The 16,303-nt window shown below is 44.3% G+C and overlaps 1 protein-coding gene across 4 annotated transcripts in view; it reads right to left on the bottom strand.

Annotated features, from left to right (window-relative positions):
• Positions 1 to 16,303, bottom strand: part of ADGRG2 (adhesion G protein-coupled receptor G2) — a 118,341-nt gene that overhangs the window by 58,301 nt on the left and 43,737 nt on the right. For all 4 annotated transcript variants that reach the window (XM_067024014.1, XM_067024015.1, XM_067024013.1 and 1 more), the window contains exon 2: positions 15,439 to 15,557. In XM_067024014.1, the coding sequence (XP_066880115.1) occupies positions 15,439 to 15,556 (118 nt within the window). In that variant the 5' untranslated portion in view covers position 15,557. The remainder of the gene's footprint in view (positions 1 to 15,438; positions 15,558 to 16,303) is intronic.

Genomic DNA, 16,303 nt, shown 5'->3' with positions numbered 1-16,303 from the left:
CAACCCTTTCCATCCCCTTACCCACAAGACTCCTTGCCATCCAAACAGTATGTATATATTTATGTATGCGTGTATTTATGTATGTGTGTACACACACACACACACACAGAGCCCTAAGAGGGGGTGTCTCCTAACATTGTGTGCCCTAGACCCGTCACTTGCCTCATCCAAGTCCCAGCCCTGTGTAATATATAAGATTTTGGGACTTCCCTGGTGGCGTAGTGGTTAAGAATCCACCTGCCAATGCAGGGGACACGGGTTCGAGCCCTGGTCCGGGAAGATCCCGCATGCCGCGGAGCAACAAAGTCTGCGCCACAGCTACTGAGAGCCTGCGCTCTAGATCCTGCGAGCCACAACTACTGAGCCCGTGCGACACAACTACTGAAGCCCGCGTGCCTAGAGTCCGTGCTCCGCAACAAGAGAAGCCACCGCAATGAGAATCCCGCACACCGCAACGAAGAGTAGCCCCGACTCGCCGCAACTAGAGAAAGACCGCGCGCAGCCAAAAAAAAAAAAAAGAAAGAAATATATATATATATATGATTTTTTGGCCCCCAAGAACCAATTTCATTCCCATGGGGGTGAAGCGGCCCCCATAGAGAATGCACGCTCCAGCGCTATCTCCGTTTCCTCCCAAAGAGATCCAGCTTAAGGAAAGCAACATTTGCCTGGGTGCCCCTCTCCTCCCGGATCCCCACTGGTGTCTCGGGTGATTCTGCTGTTAGTCAGCTGACATGTTCTTTCACTCCAAAGCACCTGTCATTTATGGGTAGCGAGAGTTCCCTGTGGTAGATGTTTAAGTGCCGAAGCACCTGGAAGTGGGGGGGTGGGGCACCAGTGGGTAGGGTACAGAAACTCTTCCAGTCTCCCTCAGATCACGCCACTCTTTGCCAGCTCACAGGTGAGCAGTGACCCCCTTGGCATCTTAGCTTAGGTTCTCCGGGGGTGCGGAGCCTAAGGTAAGGACTTGGCTGCACAATGGACTCCCCATTCTCCCCTGGCACAGAACAATATTTTTTTAATACAGCTATGAAATAAACGAGGAGGGTGATCTGAAGTGGGGCGGCCAGACAGCAGGCTATTGCAGTAGATTAGCCAAGACATGATGACAACTTGAACCAGTGCTTGGGAAGCTGGCATGAAAAGAGAGGTTCAACAGACACTTCTAAGGTAGGATGAGAGGATGTAGGGGATGTTGCGGTGAGGGAGAAGCAGAATAGTTAACCTATCAAACCCCAGCAGTCCAGATGACATTGCTCTGAATCCCTCAAGTGCGGCAGGTAGAGGTTAACAAATAACAAATGTTGGCGAGGATGTGGAGAAAAGGGAACCCTCGTACAGTTGGTGGGAATGTATATTGGTGCAGCCACTGTGGAAAACAGTAGGGAGGTTTCTCAAAAAGCTAACAATAGTACTACCATATGACCCGGCAATTCCACTCCTGGGTATATATCCAAAAAAACCCCAAAACCACTAATTCAAAAAATTTTGAAAAAAAAAAAAAAAAAAAAAATTTTGAAGCAATTAGAACAAATGGCCTATAGCTGTACTGTTCAATATGGTAGCCGCTAGCCACGTGTGGCTATTTAAATTTAAAGTTAAATAAAATTTAAAATTCAGTTTCTCACTCACATTTCAAGTGTTCAATGGCCACATGTGGCCATTATTATTATTATAACACTTCCATTATCACAAAAATTTCTATTAGATCATGCTGCTCTCTAGAGATGACAGCTAGTTTTTACGGAGTTCTTACAACGTGTCAAATGCATTTCAGCTATCTGTTTTACATGCATTAACTCATTTAATCTGCATATAACTCTATGAGAGAGATACTGCTACTTTACAGATAAGGAAACTGAAGCACAATGATTAAATACCTTGGTACAGTCAGCTTTAATAAATGGCAGAGGTAAGACTTGACCCCAGGAAGTCCAGAGCCTGTAGTCTTAACCTTATACCATACTGTGGAGGTCCCAGTGGCCTGGGTTGGCACAAAGGGAGTGGGCAGCTCTGGTGGAGTCTCCTGACTACAAATGACTCTCTTCTGATTGGACAGTGATAATCTGGTAGCTCCCAGAATAGCCTCCTCCAGCTTTCTTAGATTGTATGAACCTGGGTTCATACATGATCTCAAGAAAGAAGGGATGCCTAGCCCATCCCACCCCACCTTCCAGTGGCAGAATGAATGAGATGTACCAACTACCCTGCCTCATTAGTTAAGATACGGCAAGTTGCTACAATAAATAGACGCTGAAATCTCAGACACCTAAAAAGAAAAGTTAGTTTTCGAGGTATAAAGTCCCATCAGCAGCCTAGAGTGGAGGGCAGGGTGGGACAGAGAGAGCAGCATCTGCTCCATGCAGTCATTCAGGGACCCAGGCTGACAGAGGCACTGCCATTTTCAACGTGAAGATTCCATGTTTGCTCTGGAGAGCAACATCCAGCCAGGCAAACAGGTGGCAGATTTTTAATGGCTAAGCCCGGAAGTGGCAAACATCATTCCTCTCCACACCCACTGGCCAGAACTCAGCCACATGGCCACTTCGAACTGCAAGGGAGGCTGGGAAATGTAGTCTAGCTGTGTGCTAAGGAAGAAAAAATAAAGCTTTGGTGAGCTGCCAGCCAGCCTCTGCCACATCAGATTTAATTTGAGTGCTGTAGAGTAATGATACCCATTAAACTAATGATAGGATAAAATTAATGCTAAAATCACTCTCCCCAGTCATTTTCTCTCCAGTTCTTTGCCCTTATATTGACTAGGTCAAAACTCAGGGAATCAATATGAATCAGAGGAGGGGGAGTCCTTGCCACTCTGAGTCTGAATATGAATCCCCCCTTCTTTGTGACTCACTTCCCCAGCTTTGCTCCTAGCTAACATCCATATCATGGTTTTTCCATGACCCCCAACTGTAGAACTCCTATGTGACAAACCAGTTCTGTAAACAGTGACATATTAGTAAAAGCCACAGAGAACGGCTGAATCATGGATATTCTTGCTGCATCCTACTTAGTTGAAAAAGTTGTATTTTTGAGTTTCCTCTGTTTTGAAGCCATGTAAACCTTAACCTTTGCTGTAGCACTTCTGGGTAGAAGATTCTTAGGAGGCCCTTAGGCCTTTGTATGTTGGTGGCTCCTGTTCTACTGTTTTCTCCTTCTGTTGTCTTTGGGTTGTCATGAGCTTTGAAGTCTGATCTGGGACTCCTCACTTTTAATAATGTGTAACTCTTGAGTTAGTAATCTCCATGTGAATAAAAGGCCCATGTCCATATATTTCCAATGGATGAACGAGCATGCCTCCTTAACCAACTTTAAATGTGATTAAGAGACTAGGCTCTTGAGAGAGAGGTCCAAATCCTTGCTCTGCCTTGAGTAAGTTTCTGACATTTCTCTGCTTATATTTCTTCATCTGTAAAAATGGGGGTGATTACTTTGAATGAAATTATATTACATTTACAAAGGATTTTTATCACAGTTCCAACAGTAAGTTGTAATTATTATTTTTAAAAAAAATTTTTATTCATTTATTTATTTTTTGGCTGCACTGGGTCTTTGTTGCTGCACATGGGCTTTCTCTAGTTGCACTGAGCGGGGGCTACTCTTTTTTTTTTTTTTTCTAATGGGGGCTACTCTTTATTGCGATGCGCAGGCTTCTCATCACAGTGGCTTCTCTTGTTGCCGGGGTATGGGCTCTAGGTGCGTGGGCTTCAGTACTTGTGGCACGTGGGCTCAGTAGTTGTGGCTCACGGACTCTAGAGCTCAGTCTCAGTAGTTGTGGCCCACGGGCTTAGTTGCTCCACGGCATGTGGGGTCTTCCCAGACCAGGGTTCAAACCTGTGTCCCCTGCATTGGCAGGCGGATTCTTAATCACTGTGCCACCAGGGAAGTCCCTGTAATTATTATTAATTCAGTCTGCATGATTCTGTGTCTTTGGAAAAAGTTTGCCTTTATGTAATAAACTGGGTTTTTTTTCTTAAAACAAACAACGTGATATCAGTAATTTGCAGAGGGGCATTTAAAAAAAAATCATAAAGATAGTTTCTTTCCAAGATTTGCATGTATGTGATTTCCATTCTAACTTTAAAACATTCCTATCTATTCACTAATGCTTGATTAGTGAGAATATCTATTACAACACTGTGTTCGTCTAATTCAAGTTTCCATGGCTTAGCATCATAGGAAGACATCTCCTAGAAACACCGTGGGGTTCCATCACTTTGTATTACACATCAGGAAATGGAAGTTCATAGAAATCCATTTCAGAGGTGAAGGAGACTTGAAGATGACCTAGTATAATATTGTAAATCCAGAAAAGTGGCAAAGGTAGTGACTTATACTATATTTCTTTACTTCAAAAATTGTTTATTTACCCACAATAGACTGCATGAGAAAATAGAGTGTGATGTTTGCTTTGTTTGAAATTATATCTCTTCTGGTTTTCTACTACTGATCACAAACACTGGATGCAGTTATCTTTGTTGTCTTTGCTCAGCACAAAAATGGGAGGAAAATTTTACTTAAGCAAACCATTTGAAAGATAGTATCTTTTAGGACTTGGAGTTCACTAGAAGAAAAGAATTAACAACATAAGCCATAGGTCTGGAAAAGACTAAATAACAAACAAGTCCAAGTCTGCAAGGGAGGAAAGAAGCCCAGAACATGAAGGGATTTGCCCAAAGCTTATTCACTTATTCCAATTTTGGAAGGCCAATTGTATGCCAGGCACTGGGGTTATACCAGGAATAAAACCAAACCCCTGGCCTCAAACAGAGTTTACATTTTAGTGATATTATGCAACTCACTTGAAAGTTTTAAAATTCTACTTTGAAAAAAATCCTATGACTGAAAGTTCTTCACTAATTCAAAGTCATCCCTCCTGCCTGTACACCAAAACCCAGAATTGGTTAGCCTTTACTGTGAATCCAAATCAGTAACCAGTGTAATGACAAATCATATTTTACATTAGGAGCAAGGCAAAAAAAGGCTATAGGGTTGACACACAAGACAGCTATGTGTTCAGTCCTTGTTTATTCAATTAATCAGATAATTATAAGCAATTCTCATTTATTCACCAAAGCAAGACCACCACCCATTTGATAGTTTTCATTTCTCTTGTCCTTAAAATTAACAAAATTCTATACTATACTAAATACTAGAGCAACAAGAGAGTAACGTTTACTTTATGCTGTGTGCATTCCTAAAGGGAAAGAAGAGAGAAGGGTGTAGGTCAAATAGGACACTGATGTTAAAAACAAACACAATTGCCACAGACATCGTTGCAAAAGCACCCTCAATCTATCTTGATGGGTTTTTTTTTTTTTACAGCGATGTGATCTTGTGAACATGGGACTTCTTGCCAAGATCAATCCGTTTCCTGTTATTTCCTTGAAGGAAAGATGTACCCACATCAAGGTACATTTCAACAGCATGTTCTCTTGGAACATCAACTTACTTCTTAATAGATTAAATCAGCGGAACTATTGCTTTTATTCCTCAGATCTCTCTTAATCTTTATCTAGTCCTTTGGAGGTACAAACCCATCCCAGGATAAATGAATGTGGCAAAGTTTCAGTCAAAGTCGTGTTAAAAAACATTTTCAACTGCTTCAAGGACTAAACACTGAGGAAGCGTTTAAGGACACAAGTTCTAACATGCCACCACTTCTACTTTCCAGCTGTGTGAACCTGGAAGTGACTCAAACCGTCCAAGCCTCAGTTCCCTCATCTAGAAAATGAAGGATTAACACCTGACCGTAACTATTATCAGGATTCACGAAGGTAACGCAGGAAGCATTTAAAACGATGTGACGCACAGTAAACCTTTGTGAAGTTAACTCTTAGATGTGTTAGAATGCTTTCAGAGGCAAGTCGCAGAACATTCAGTTAAAAGTATCACAGGGCTTCCCTGGTGGCGCAGTGGTTGAGAGTCCGCCTGCCGATGCAGGGGACACGGGTTCGTGCCCCTGTCCGGGAAGATCCCACGTGCCGCGGAGCGGCTGGGCCCGTGAGCCATGGCCGCTGAGCCTGCGCGTCCGGAGCCTGTGCTCCGCGACGGGAGAGGCCACAGCAGTGAGAGGCCCGCGTACCGCAAAAAAAAAGAAGGACTTTTCTCCAGTAAAACACTTCAGTGGATGAAGGCAGAACTAGTACTTGGTAGTTGCTCATTGTAGGCAGGCACTAAAAGAACAGCAGCTCTGGGCTTCCCTGGTGGCGCAGTGGTTGAGAGTCCTCCTGCCGATGCAGGGGACACGGGTTCGTGCCCCGGTCCGGGAAGATCCCACATGCCGCGGAGCGACTGGGCCCATGAGCCATGGCCTCTGAGCCTGCGCGTCCGGAGCCTGTGCGTCCGGAGCCTGTGCTCCGCAGCAGGAGAGGCCACAACAGTGAGAGGCCCACGTACGGAAAAAAAAAAAAAAAAAAAAAAAAAAAAAGTATTACAAACATTAAGGACATTCACTTAGCCCACCTAACAAGAACTCCAAAAGCAGACAGTTCTAAGGCTGGTCCTACAGCTCAGTGACGGCAACAAAGATCCAGGCCTTCTCCAGCCTTCTGTTCATTCAACCTCAGGATACAGTTAGTTCAGTGCGTTTTTGAAAGGTTGAGTCCCTGCACTCCCTAGCTCCTCTCAGTGTTTTTAAGATGGCTACCACTGTTTCAGGCATCAAATCCGAACACGAAAATGTCTAGGCACAGCACTATCCAATAGAACTCTCTACAACAATGGAAATATTCTATATCTGCACCGTCCAGTACGGCAACCACTAGCCCCATGTGAACACTGAACGCTTGAGATGTGACTTAGTGTGACTGAGGAACTGAATTTTTAATTTCACTTTATTTTAATTAATTTAAATTTAAATAGCCACATGTGCCTAGTGGCTATCACATTGGACAGTGCATGTCCAGAGTGAGAAGACAAACTCTTTTTCATTGAGTCTCAGGAGTGGGGATGTTTTCCTAGAAGTCCCCCAGCAGATTTTCCCAGGTGTCTTTTTGGTCAAAAGTCAGTCACGTACCCACTCCTAAATCAAACATTGGCAAGGAACAACATTTCCACGGGTGGCTTAGAATAATCAGGATTTACTCCTGAGTGTGGAAAGAGGGGAGCATCCTACGAAGCCAGGCTTAGCCAGCAAGAAAAAAAAGCAAGGAATGGCTGTAATATAAATGATCAGTAGTAAGTGCCGCACCACTTCTGCACCGTCTAGATCAGGAAGGAGTCTGTAAACTACAGTCCATGGGCCAAATCCAGCCCAACTGTATTTGCAAATAAAGTTCCACTGGGTCAAAGCCACATCTATTCATTTACATATTGTCTAGGGCCGCTTTTGAGCTGCATGGGCAGCGTTGAGTAGTTGCCACAGAGGCCATAAGGTTCACAAAGCCAAAATATTTATTATCTGGTTCTTTAAAGAAAAGTTTGCCAACCCCTCATTTAGAGGGACATTCCTCATGGTTAACGTCACCCTTGTTAAAGATCTTGGCTAAAACATACTCCTATAGCCAAAAGCAAGCACTTTGCGCAGGCTGGTGCACAAGAAAGTTCTGGAGAGCTGCTTTCAGCGCCTTGATGCTGTTTCTTGCTGGGTAACCTAGAAGAGTATCCTTTGCTTTGAGCTTCAGTCTTCTCATCAGCAAAGTGGGGATAATACAAACTTCTTCACCCACCTCAGCGGGACATGAGGAGATGATGTATGCCAAGGTGCTCTGTAGACCGTGAAGACCTACAGAAATGTCCAGATGGGTTGCTACTGCTGTTCTTCAAGTTCAGTGCTCTGTGCTGTTGCCACTGGATCCTACAAAGAGACACTGGGACTTTTCCATGTACAACAAGGCAAGGATAGCACTGGCAACTGGGAGATTTACCAGTCAGCAAAAGCCATGTCTGGAGCTTTTATCAATATGGAAATCAAGATATTCACTGGCTTCACTGTAACTTTAAGAGCTTTCGAAGTCACGTCAAGTTAAAAAAAAGTAGTCTGGAGAAAATAGGACTTTTAAATTGTTTCCAATTTCATATTAGGAACTTTGAATAGGAGAGCAGCCATAAAATGGGATTGCAGAGATGAGTGGTTCTTAGTTCGAGGCAGACCTCAAGGATCCCCGGTATCCCAGGACAACAAATCGGGAATCCAAAGACTGACCCTACTGGGTAATCAAACTCACAATGTCAAAGTGTGAAGGACTCTTCACAGGCAACCAATCAGCTGAGCCCCTTCATCACATGGAGGAAAGGAAACACATTCCTTAAGGGTAACTGGAGCCCATGTACAGCCACCTCACTGAAGTCTACACAGAAGTTTAGTGGAATATATGTTGTATCAGAACTCACTGGGTTCAGATAAGGATAATGCTGGTGGTGTAAGCTGAGGGGAGCAGTCCATGTTTTAGTGTATCTCTAGGCTTTAGACTAGAGCCACAAATCAAAACCAACCAACCAGCCAGTTTATTGAGCACTTACTATGTGCTAACACTATGGAGGACACAGAGAGGACCTGACCAGATATTCCTTCATACCTGCAAAGCTAAAACCAGGAGGAGGAGCAGAATTCAGGATGTGACGATGGCCTTCACCATTATTAGCAGTGCCCTGACACATCCTAAGGGTTCAGTATGGATGTTTTAGAGTTAGTTTAAAATGTATAGACATAATTTAGATGTACAAACAATAGTGACAATAAACAAATTAAAAAGAAATCCTGGAGCTTTCCTTTGAGGTCTAGGATGACTCCATCTTATTTTGGAGCCTCCATTCCAGAGGTACAGGAAAGGGATCCTTAAACCTGATAATTTAAGGTAGCTCTGTCTTCTGCTCTAAAATGGTCTCTAGGCAACTCAATGTCTTCCAGATAAATACGCCATCTTCGTTTTCCCTCCTTTTCCTTCTGGTAGTCAAGATGGCTTCCAGGTTAGGAATGGGGTGCCAGTGTTCTGCACAGCAGGGAGAAAGGACCTACATCACCTCGTGCTGAGCCCTGGGTTCTCAAGGGCCTCTCCAGGGATCTCCCTCACCCTGCAGGGCTCCTGGGGGTCCAGCTGGCATCCACTGCTGAAGGCTGTGTCCAGTGCGCCCCATGTTCTAGTCTCTCAGAATCGCACCCTGGCCCAGGGGTCCCTCTCTTGCTGACCTAGGTCCTCTCGGCTCTCACCACTGAGTGTCTGTCATATCCTCCATCTGGCCCCTGGTCTCAGCTGTCCACACCGTCATCTCTGCAGCCCTGTCCCTGCCCCTGGCTCTCAACAGAGCTACCCACTAGGAACACGAGGGCAATTTCGAATCCCTTCCCTGTCACACAAGAGATGAGAAAGACCTGGAGAGAACACCACCTCCAGCCTCCACTCTGCCTAAACACACCGTGCCACCGTTTCTCATCTCTGCCACTGCCCCATGTTGATTTACAGGCCACTGCGAGGGGTTCTCATCCGGAGTTCTAAGTGGAAAGCGGGACACAATGTCCTCTGCTTTCAGTTTCCCCCTCAACCCATCTAGATTCTCTATCATTCCTTGTCACCACTTCTACCTGCCAGGGAAAGAGTCAGGGCCCAGCAGAAGTGACCTCATGCCTGTGTGGAATTTGGGGGGGGGGCTTGGGAAATTGGCTGAGTATCAGATCAGCACTATGGCATTTATAATCTCAATTTTACAGATAGGAAAGTGAGCGACAAGGAGACCAGCACTGGGTTTGGAAAGGAGAACAAAGCCTTGGATGGACAAAGCATGAGACGGTAAGAGGAGACAAGCCAGTGAGGCCTTGGAGAAGGGGAATTAGAGAGAAATCACTAGAAATGCCTTCAGCACAGAAAGATCTAGATCCAGCCCAGAAAGACAGTAAGCTGAGATTATAGCTCATGAGGTCACCAAACTGGTTCAAATGTGTACTTGTTTCCAAAAGGGGACGACAACTCTGCAAGAATGAAATTATAACCATCTTCCGCTAATACATCATCTCACGATCTGGAAAACAGTTGCACCGCAAAGAAGACCTTCTTGGAAGACAGAAAAGAAGAAGCAGTGGAAGGAAGGAAGGAAGGAGGGAAGGAAGGGAGGGAGAGAGGGAGGGAGGGAGGGAAGGAGGAAGGGAGGGAGGGGGGAGGAGGAAGGGCAGGAGGGGGAGGAGGAAGGAAAGGAGGGAGGAGGGAGGGAGGGAGGAGGGGAGGGAGGGAGGGAGGAAGGAGGGAAGGGAGGGAGGAGGGAAGGGAGAGAGGGAGGGAGGAGGGGAGGGAGGGAGGGCAGAGAGTAAAGCCAATAATGGGTACATTAATTAGCACACAGCTACTATGGGCAACTGCGGCCCAATCCAACAATCTCCTAGGTGTACAGAACACACCTTAGCATAGTCCCACCAAGGGACAAGGAAGCTGGCATAGGTAAAAACGAACTTCCATTCTTCACTGCTTTGGGGTATTAACTCCCTGGCACTACTAGCTTGTTCCATGTACAGGCCAAGCATGGGCACGTGGGTACAGATCATTCTCAGTCAGGGAGACATGGGAGCCACCAGCATATGCAGGGTCTGTCTGTAGGTGACCTCCAGGCGGGCCAAGGGGAGATGGGCAGAGCACCAATAGCATCTGCTACAGGTGGCTTAACACTTAACTAGACTCACTCACGGATTTGGCCAAAGGCCGTATGTCAAAGCCCTATAGCACCGACTCACACTTCAGGATTTAGTTAGTCTGTACTTTTCCCATGTGTCACAGTCATGTCCCTCCAACTGGAGTGTAAATTTCCTGGCATCAGAGATGATGTCCTCTCAGCAGCCAGTAATGCTAGGTGCACAGCAGGCACTCATTACCATGCAACTGATTATCCAGTGTAGAAGGAGCACGTCCCCTGGGCCTTCATCAAAGACCAGACCTAAGCCATCCTGAACCGAAAAGAACCTGCCTCAGTCCAAAGCTGTTCAGAGAGACGATGCCTATAAGCCATCTGGATGATCCAGTCCAATATCCAGTCCAAAAGTGGATTCCACCTTTATGTTCAACCTACAGCTACACAACCACCAAGCAGAGTACACAACCTAGTGCAGCAGAGACGTTAAGAATGCTGAAGACAGGATAGAGTAGTGGCTAAACACACAAACTTTGGGTCAGATGGCCTGAGTTTGAATTGCAACTCTGCAACCAAAATGTTTAACCCAGGGCAAGTTGCTTACCTTCTTTGTGCCTCGGTTTCCTGTAAGTCTGTAAAACGGAGCCTAATACTAGTGCCTACTTCAAAGAACAGCGGCTGGCACAAGGTAAATATTATCAAAGTGATTATTAAATAACATGAATACTCTTAGTTGGAGTTCTGAAAGACAATAACGAACTCCTATTTAGCCCTTTCCAGATCCCAAAACACTTCATTCAGAAAAACCTTTGCATATGCAATGTTATATGTCAATAAAGCTGGAAAAAGAAACAGAGAAAAGAAAAAGAAAAACCTATGCCATCATGGAGGGGTTTTTTTTTTTAAACATATATTGAGCCTTAACAAGAGCTCACTGGGGGAGCGCAGGATTACACCCATCTTGAAGATGAGGAAATAGAGTCCCATATCAGTCTACTGGCAAATAGAGATCATACAGATAGCAGGTGGTAGGCACGGGGAGGGCTCTATCTCTAGATCTTACCACCTTCCTACTATATCATGGGGCACAGTAATGTTTCAGCGAATTCTTTAAGACTGGCTCTCTGAGAATGCATCAGCATCACCTGGAGGGATGGTTAAAGCACAGACTGCTGGACCCCACCCTCAGAGTTTCCAATTCTGCAGGTCTAGGCTGGGCCTGAGAATCTGCACTTCTAAAAAGCTCCCAGGTGATGCTGATGCTGCTTGTCTGGGGGCCACACTCTGAGAACCACTGCCTTAAGAAATCAATTCATCAGAGAGCCAGAGCAAGAAATACATTCAGGGACCTTAGCATCAACACAGGTTTTCCCTACTCAAGCTGGCTTCAGAGCCATGCAACTCTCCTGTTTACCTGCCCCATTTTCATAATTTTTAAATATACTTTTTCAAAAAGACTTATTTCTACCAAGCAGCTTTCCTTTTGATGATTTTTTTCCCCCTGTGTTCCACTCTCCTTCCTCATCTACCCTGCGGTGGAAAAAGCACTGAAACGCGAGACCAAAGATCTAGTATCTAGTCTGGCTCCCCTGGTTCCTAACCAATGACGTCCCTGAGGACATCTCCTCATCAGTAAAGTGGGGACATTTGATTTTTGCCCTGACAATCCCACAGTGGTGTCTTAATGCCCCAAGGAGATGATGTGTGTGAGCACAGTTTACATGAACGTCACGAGGCCATAAAAGAATTTGTATCCCATGATATATATCTGGAGGAGTTTTCTCTCCCTACTTACGTCTTCTGCCAGTTGTGTAGGTAGTGGTATCGTCTCTGAACCAGTCACATGAACATCACCTGAGAACTTGTTAGAAATGTCAATTCTCAGGGCCCGCCCCAGAGCTACTAAATCAAAAACTCTCAGGGAAGGACCCAGGAATCTGTCTGAACAAGCCTTCCAGGTGATTCTGATGCATACTCAAGTTTGAGAACTCTGGTTTTGTGGTTAGGGGCACAAAATTCCAAGTTGGGTACAATTCCCAGCTTGGCCACTCCCTTGAGCAAGTTACTTATCTCTCTGAGCCTCAGTTTCTTGATCTGGAAAATGGTGCTAAGACTAGGATCTCCCCTTAATAGATTTGGTGGAGCAGCTTAAGAGAGTGGATGTATATACAGCACATAGGAACCCAGCACATTGTAAGCAGTCAATACACAGTTAGCTCTTATTTCTTTGTGTAAAGTATCGTGGCTTCTTGACAATATGCCCCAGTGCCTACTTTTGAAGGACTGTCAACTGCGTTTTAGTCTGTTGCAAGTTTTCCACTTAGTTTGTGTCCATCTGTGTGTGTGTGTTGTATTTATGCTGTTGTTTGCTGCTAGTAGATATTTGCTTTATCCAACAAAGATTCCTTGGTCTTGCAACTCTCTTCTAAATAAGTAAGGTATTTCTCTGCGTGTCCTTAATAATGTCTTCTTAAATACTGATTCTTTATAATTGCATAGCACTGTATTCTTCTGGCAGTTGTGCCCAAAGATACTGCAGCCCTGGGGTTTCTGGACTTTTTATTGCCTTCCTCTGGTACCTTTTCCCCTTCTCACCTAAGCTTCTAAGGATCCTCTTCTCTGAAATGGATGCTGCTTCATTAGGGTGATTATCTCCTTTAAATTTCCATGCAGAAGTACCTTCGAGTAGGTACTTTTAAAAACAAATAAACACCAGAAATATACCATCACATATATGGTCAATTAAGTTTTTTTTTTTCTTGCGGTACGCGGGCCTCTCACCGCTGCGGAGCACAGGCTCCGAACGCGCAGGCTCAGCGGCCATGGCTCACGGGCCCAGACGCTCCGCGGCACGTGGGATCTTCCCGGACCGGGGCACGAACCCGTGTCCCCTGCATCGGCAGGCGGACTCTCAACCACTGCGCCACCAGGGAAGCACTGGTCAATTAATTTTTGAACAAGGTGCCAAGACCACTCAGTGGGGAAAAGACAGCGTTTTCAACAAATGGTACTGGGAAAACTGGATATCCACATGCAAAGTAATGAAGTTGGATTCTTACCTTACAACATATACAAAATGAACTCAAAATGGATCAAAGGACCTAAACATAAAAGCTAAAACTATAAAGTTCTTAGAAGAAAAATAGGGAAAAATCTTCATGACATTTCTTGGATATGACAGCAAAAGCACACGCAATAAAGTAAAAATAGACAAATTGGACTTCATCAAAATTCAAAACTTTTGTACATCAAAGAACACTGTTAAAAGAGTGAAAAGGGGGCTTCCCTGGTGGCGCAGTGGTTGAGAGTCCGCCTGCCGATGCAGGGGACGCGGGTTCGTGCCCCGGTCCCGGAAGATCCCACGTGCCACGGAGCGGCTGGGCCCGTGAGCCGTGGCCGCTGAGCCTGCGCGTCCGGAGCCTGTGCTCTGCAGCAGGAGGGGCCACAACAGTGAGAGGCCCGCGTACCGCAAAAAAAAAAAAGAGTGAAAAGGGACTTCCCTGGTGGCACAGTGGTTAAGAATCTGCCTGCCAATGCAGGGGACACAGGTTTGATCCCCGGTCCAGGAAGATCCCACATCCTGCAGAGCAACTAAGCCTGTGTGCCACATCTACTGAGCCTGTGTGCCACAACTACTGAAGCCCGCGTGCTCTAGGGTCCGTGCTCTGCAACAGAAGGAGCCACCATAATGAAAAGCCCGTACACCGCAATGAAGAGTAGCCCCTGCTTGCCACAACTAAAGAAAGCCCATGCGCAGCAACGAAGACCCAACGCAGCCAAAAAAAAAAAAAAAGAGTGAAAAGACAACTCACAGAAGGGGGAAAATATTTGCAAATCATATATATAATAAAGGATTAATATTCTGAATATATAATGAACTCCTAAAACTCAATGACAACAGAAAACCCCAAACAACCCAATTCAAAAAAGGACCAAAGATTCTAATAGTCGTTTCTCTAAGGAAGAAGATACACAGATGGCTAATAAGCACATGAAAACATGTTCAAAATCACTAATCAATAAGGAAATGCAAATAAAAACCACAATGATACCATTTCACATCCATTATCAAAACAACAGAAAATTTAAAAAAAAAAAACCAGAAAATAACAAGTGTTGGTGAGGATATAGAAAAATTGGAATCCTTGTGCCTTACTGGTAAGAATGTTAAATGGTGCAGCCTCTGTAGGAAACAGTTTGGCAGATCCTCAAAAAGTTAAACATAGAATTACCATATGACCCAGCAATTCTACTCCTAGGTATATATACCCCAAAGAATTAAAAGAAGGGACTCAAATGGATACTTATACACCAATGTTCACACTAGCATTATTTATAATAGCCAAAAGGTGGAAATAACCCAAATGTCCATCAACATTGAAGAGATAAACAAAATATGTACATACAATGGAGCATTATTCAGCCTTAAAAAGGAATGAGATTCTGGATCATGCTACAACATGGATGAACCTTGGAAACATGCTAAGGGAAATAAGCCAGACACAAAAGGATGAATATTGTATGATTCCTTATACTTACATGAGGTACCTAGAATAGGCAAAAATAGACAGAAATAACAGAGGTTACCAGGGCCTGTGGGGAGGGGGGAAGGGAGGTTATTGCTTAATGGGTACAGAGTTCCTATTTGAGATGATGAAAATGTTCTGGAACTGGATAGTGGTGAGGGTTACACAAAATTGTGAATACATTTAATGCCAGTGAATTACATATTTAAAAATGGTTAAAATGGTAAGTTTTATGCTATGTTTATTTTACCACAGTAAAACAATCCCAAATAAACATACACACACACACACACACACACACACACACACACACACACACACACAATAGGAAAAAGATGAAGGAAAATGGGCACCTTACCTTCCAGGGATGTAACCAGAGTGACATGAAGACAAATGATGACAAGGAATATCTTGAACGTCAGTAGAAGTTCTTCAGGTCTGCCAACATGGCCACACTGCCCGCCAGAGAAAAGCATCCTGGAATAAAATAGGAGGACACATCATCACAGCTTGCCATAATCACGACACAACAATGCCCAAAAGGCCAGTTCCTCAAGCAAGACAACCTGCAACCTGCTTCCTTTAAATTACTCTAGTCCAGAGAATTGGCAATGCCAGGTGGGCACTGGCTCCAAAAAGCAAAACCCATGTTTATTACGGGAGGCCCACCCAGTGGGATATTATAATAAAAATGATAAGCAAGGTTGTCCATGTAGATTTATGGAAAACATCAACACATGCAAAATATCAAGAAAAGAATTTAAAAACACAAAATGCTGCATATATAATGATTACCACTATATAAAGCCTGGTTAAAAACTATGCTAAGAATCAGAAGAGGTCACAGAATCTTATAAATGATCTATCCCATTTATGTCATACTGTAAAAGGATCGGTACGTTCCATTTCCTCTTTATTATATGTTAATTCATTATCATCGCTTACATTTTTAGTAGTGGGGAGGGCAGAGTCAACATTTTTTTTAAAATGAAGTTTATATCAATACTGAATTTTTTTTTTTGAATACTGAATTTTAAAGTCTCATTTACCATTCGTTTATTCATTTCGTTCCAACGAATAATCATTGAGAGCCAATATATACCAGATGAGATGTGAGGGTTAACTAGGCGGTAACTAGATGAAATACACATGGGGGAGGTGGGGCAGAGGCTGAGGGGAGCTCCGCACATGGAGAAAACTGCAGATGCTAAGGCTGCGTCCGT

The sequence above is a fragment of the Kogia breviceps genome, chromosome X, assembly GCF_026419965.1.
Source record: "Kogia breviceps isolate mKogBre1 chromosome X, mKogBre1 haplotype 1, whole genome shotgun sequence".
NCBI lineage: Eukaryota > Metazoa > Chordata > Mammalia > Artiodactyla > Physeteridae > Kogia > Kogia breviceps.
This window is presented reverse-complemented; position numbering and strand designations above follow the sequence as displayed.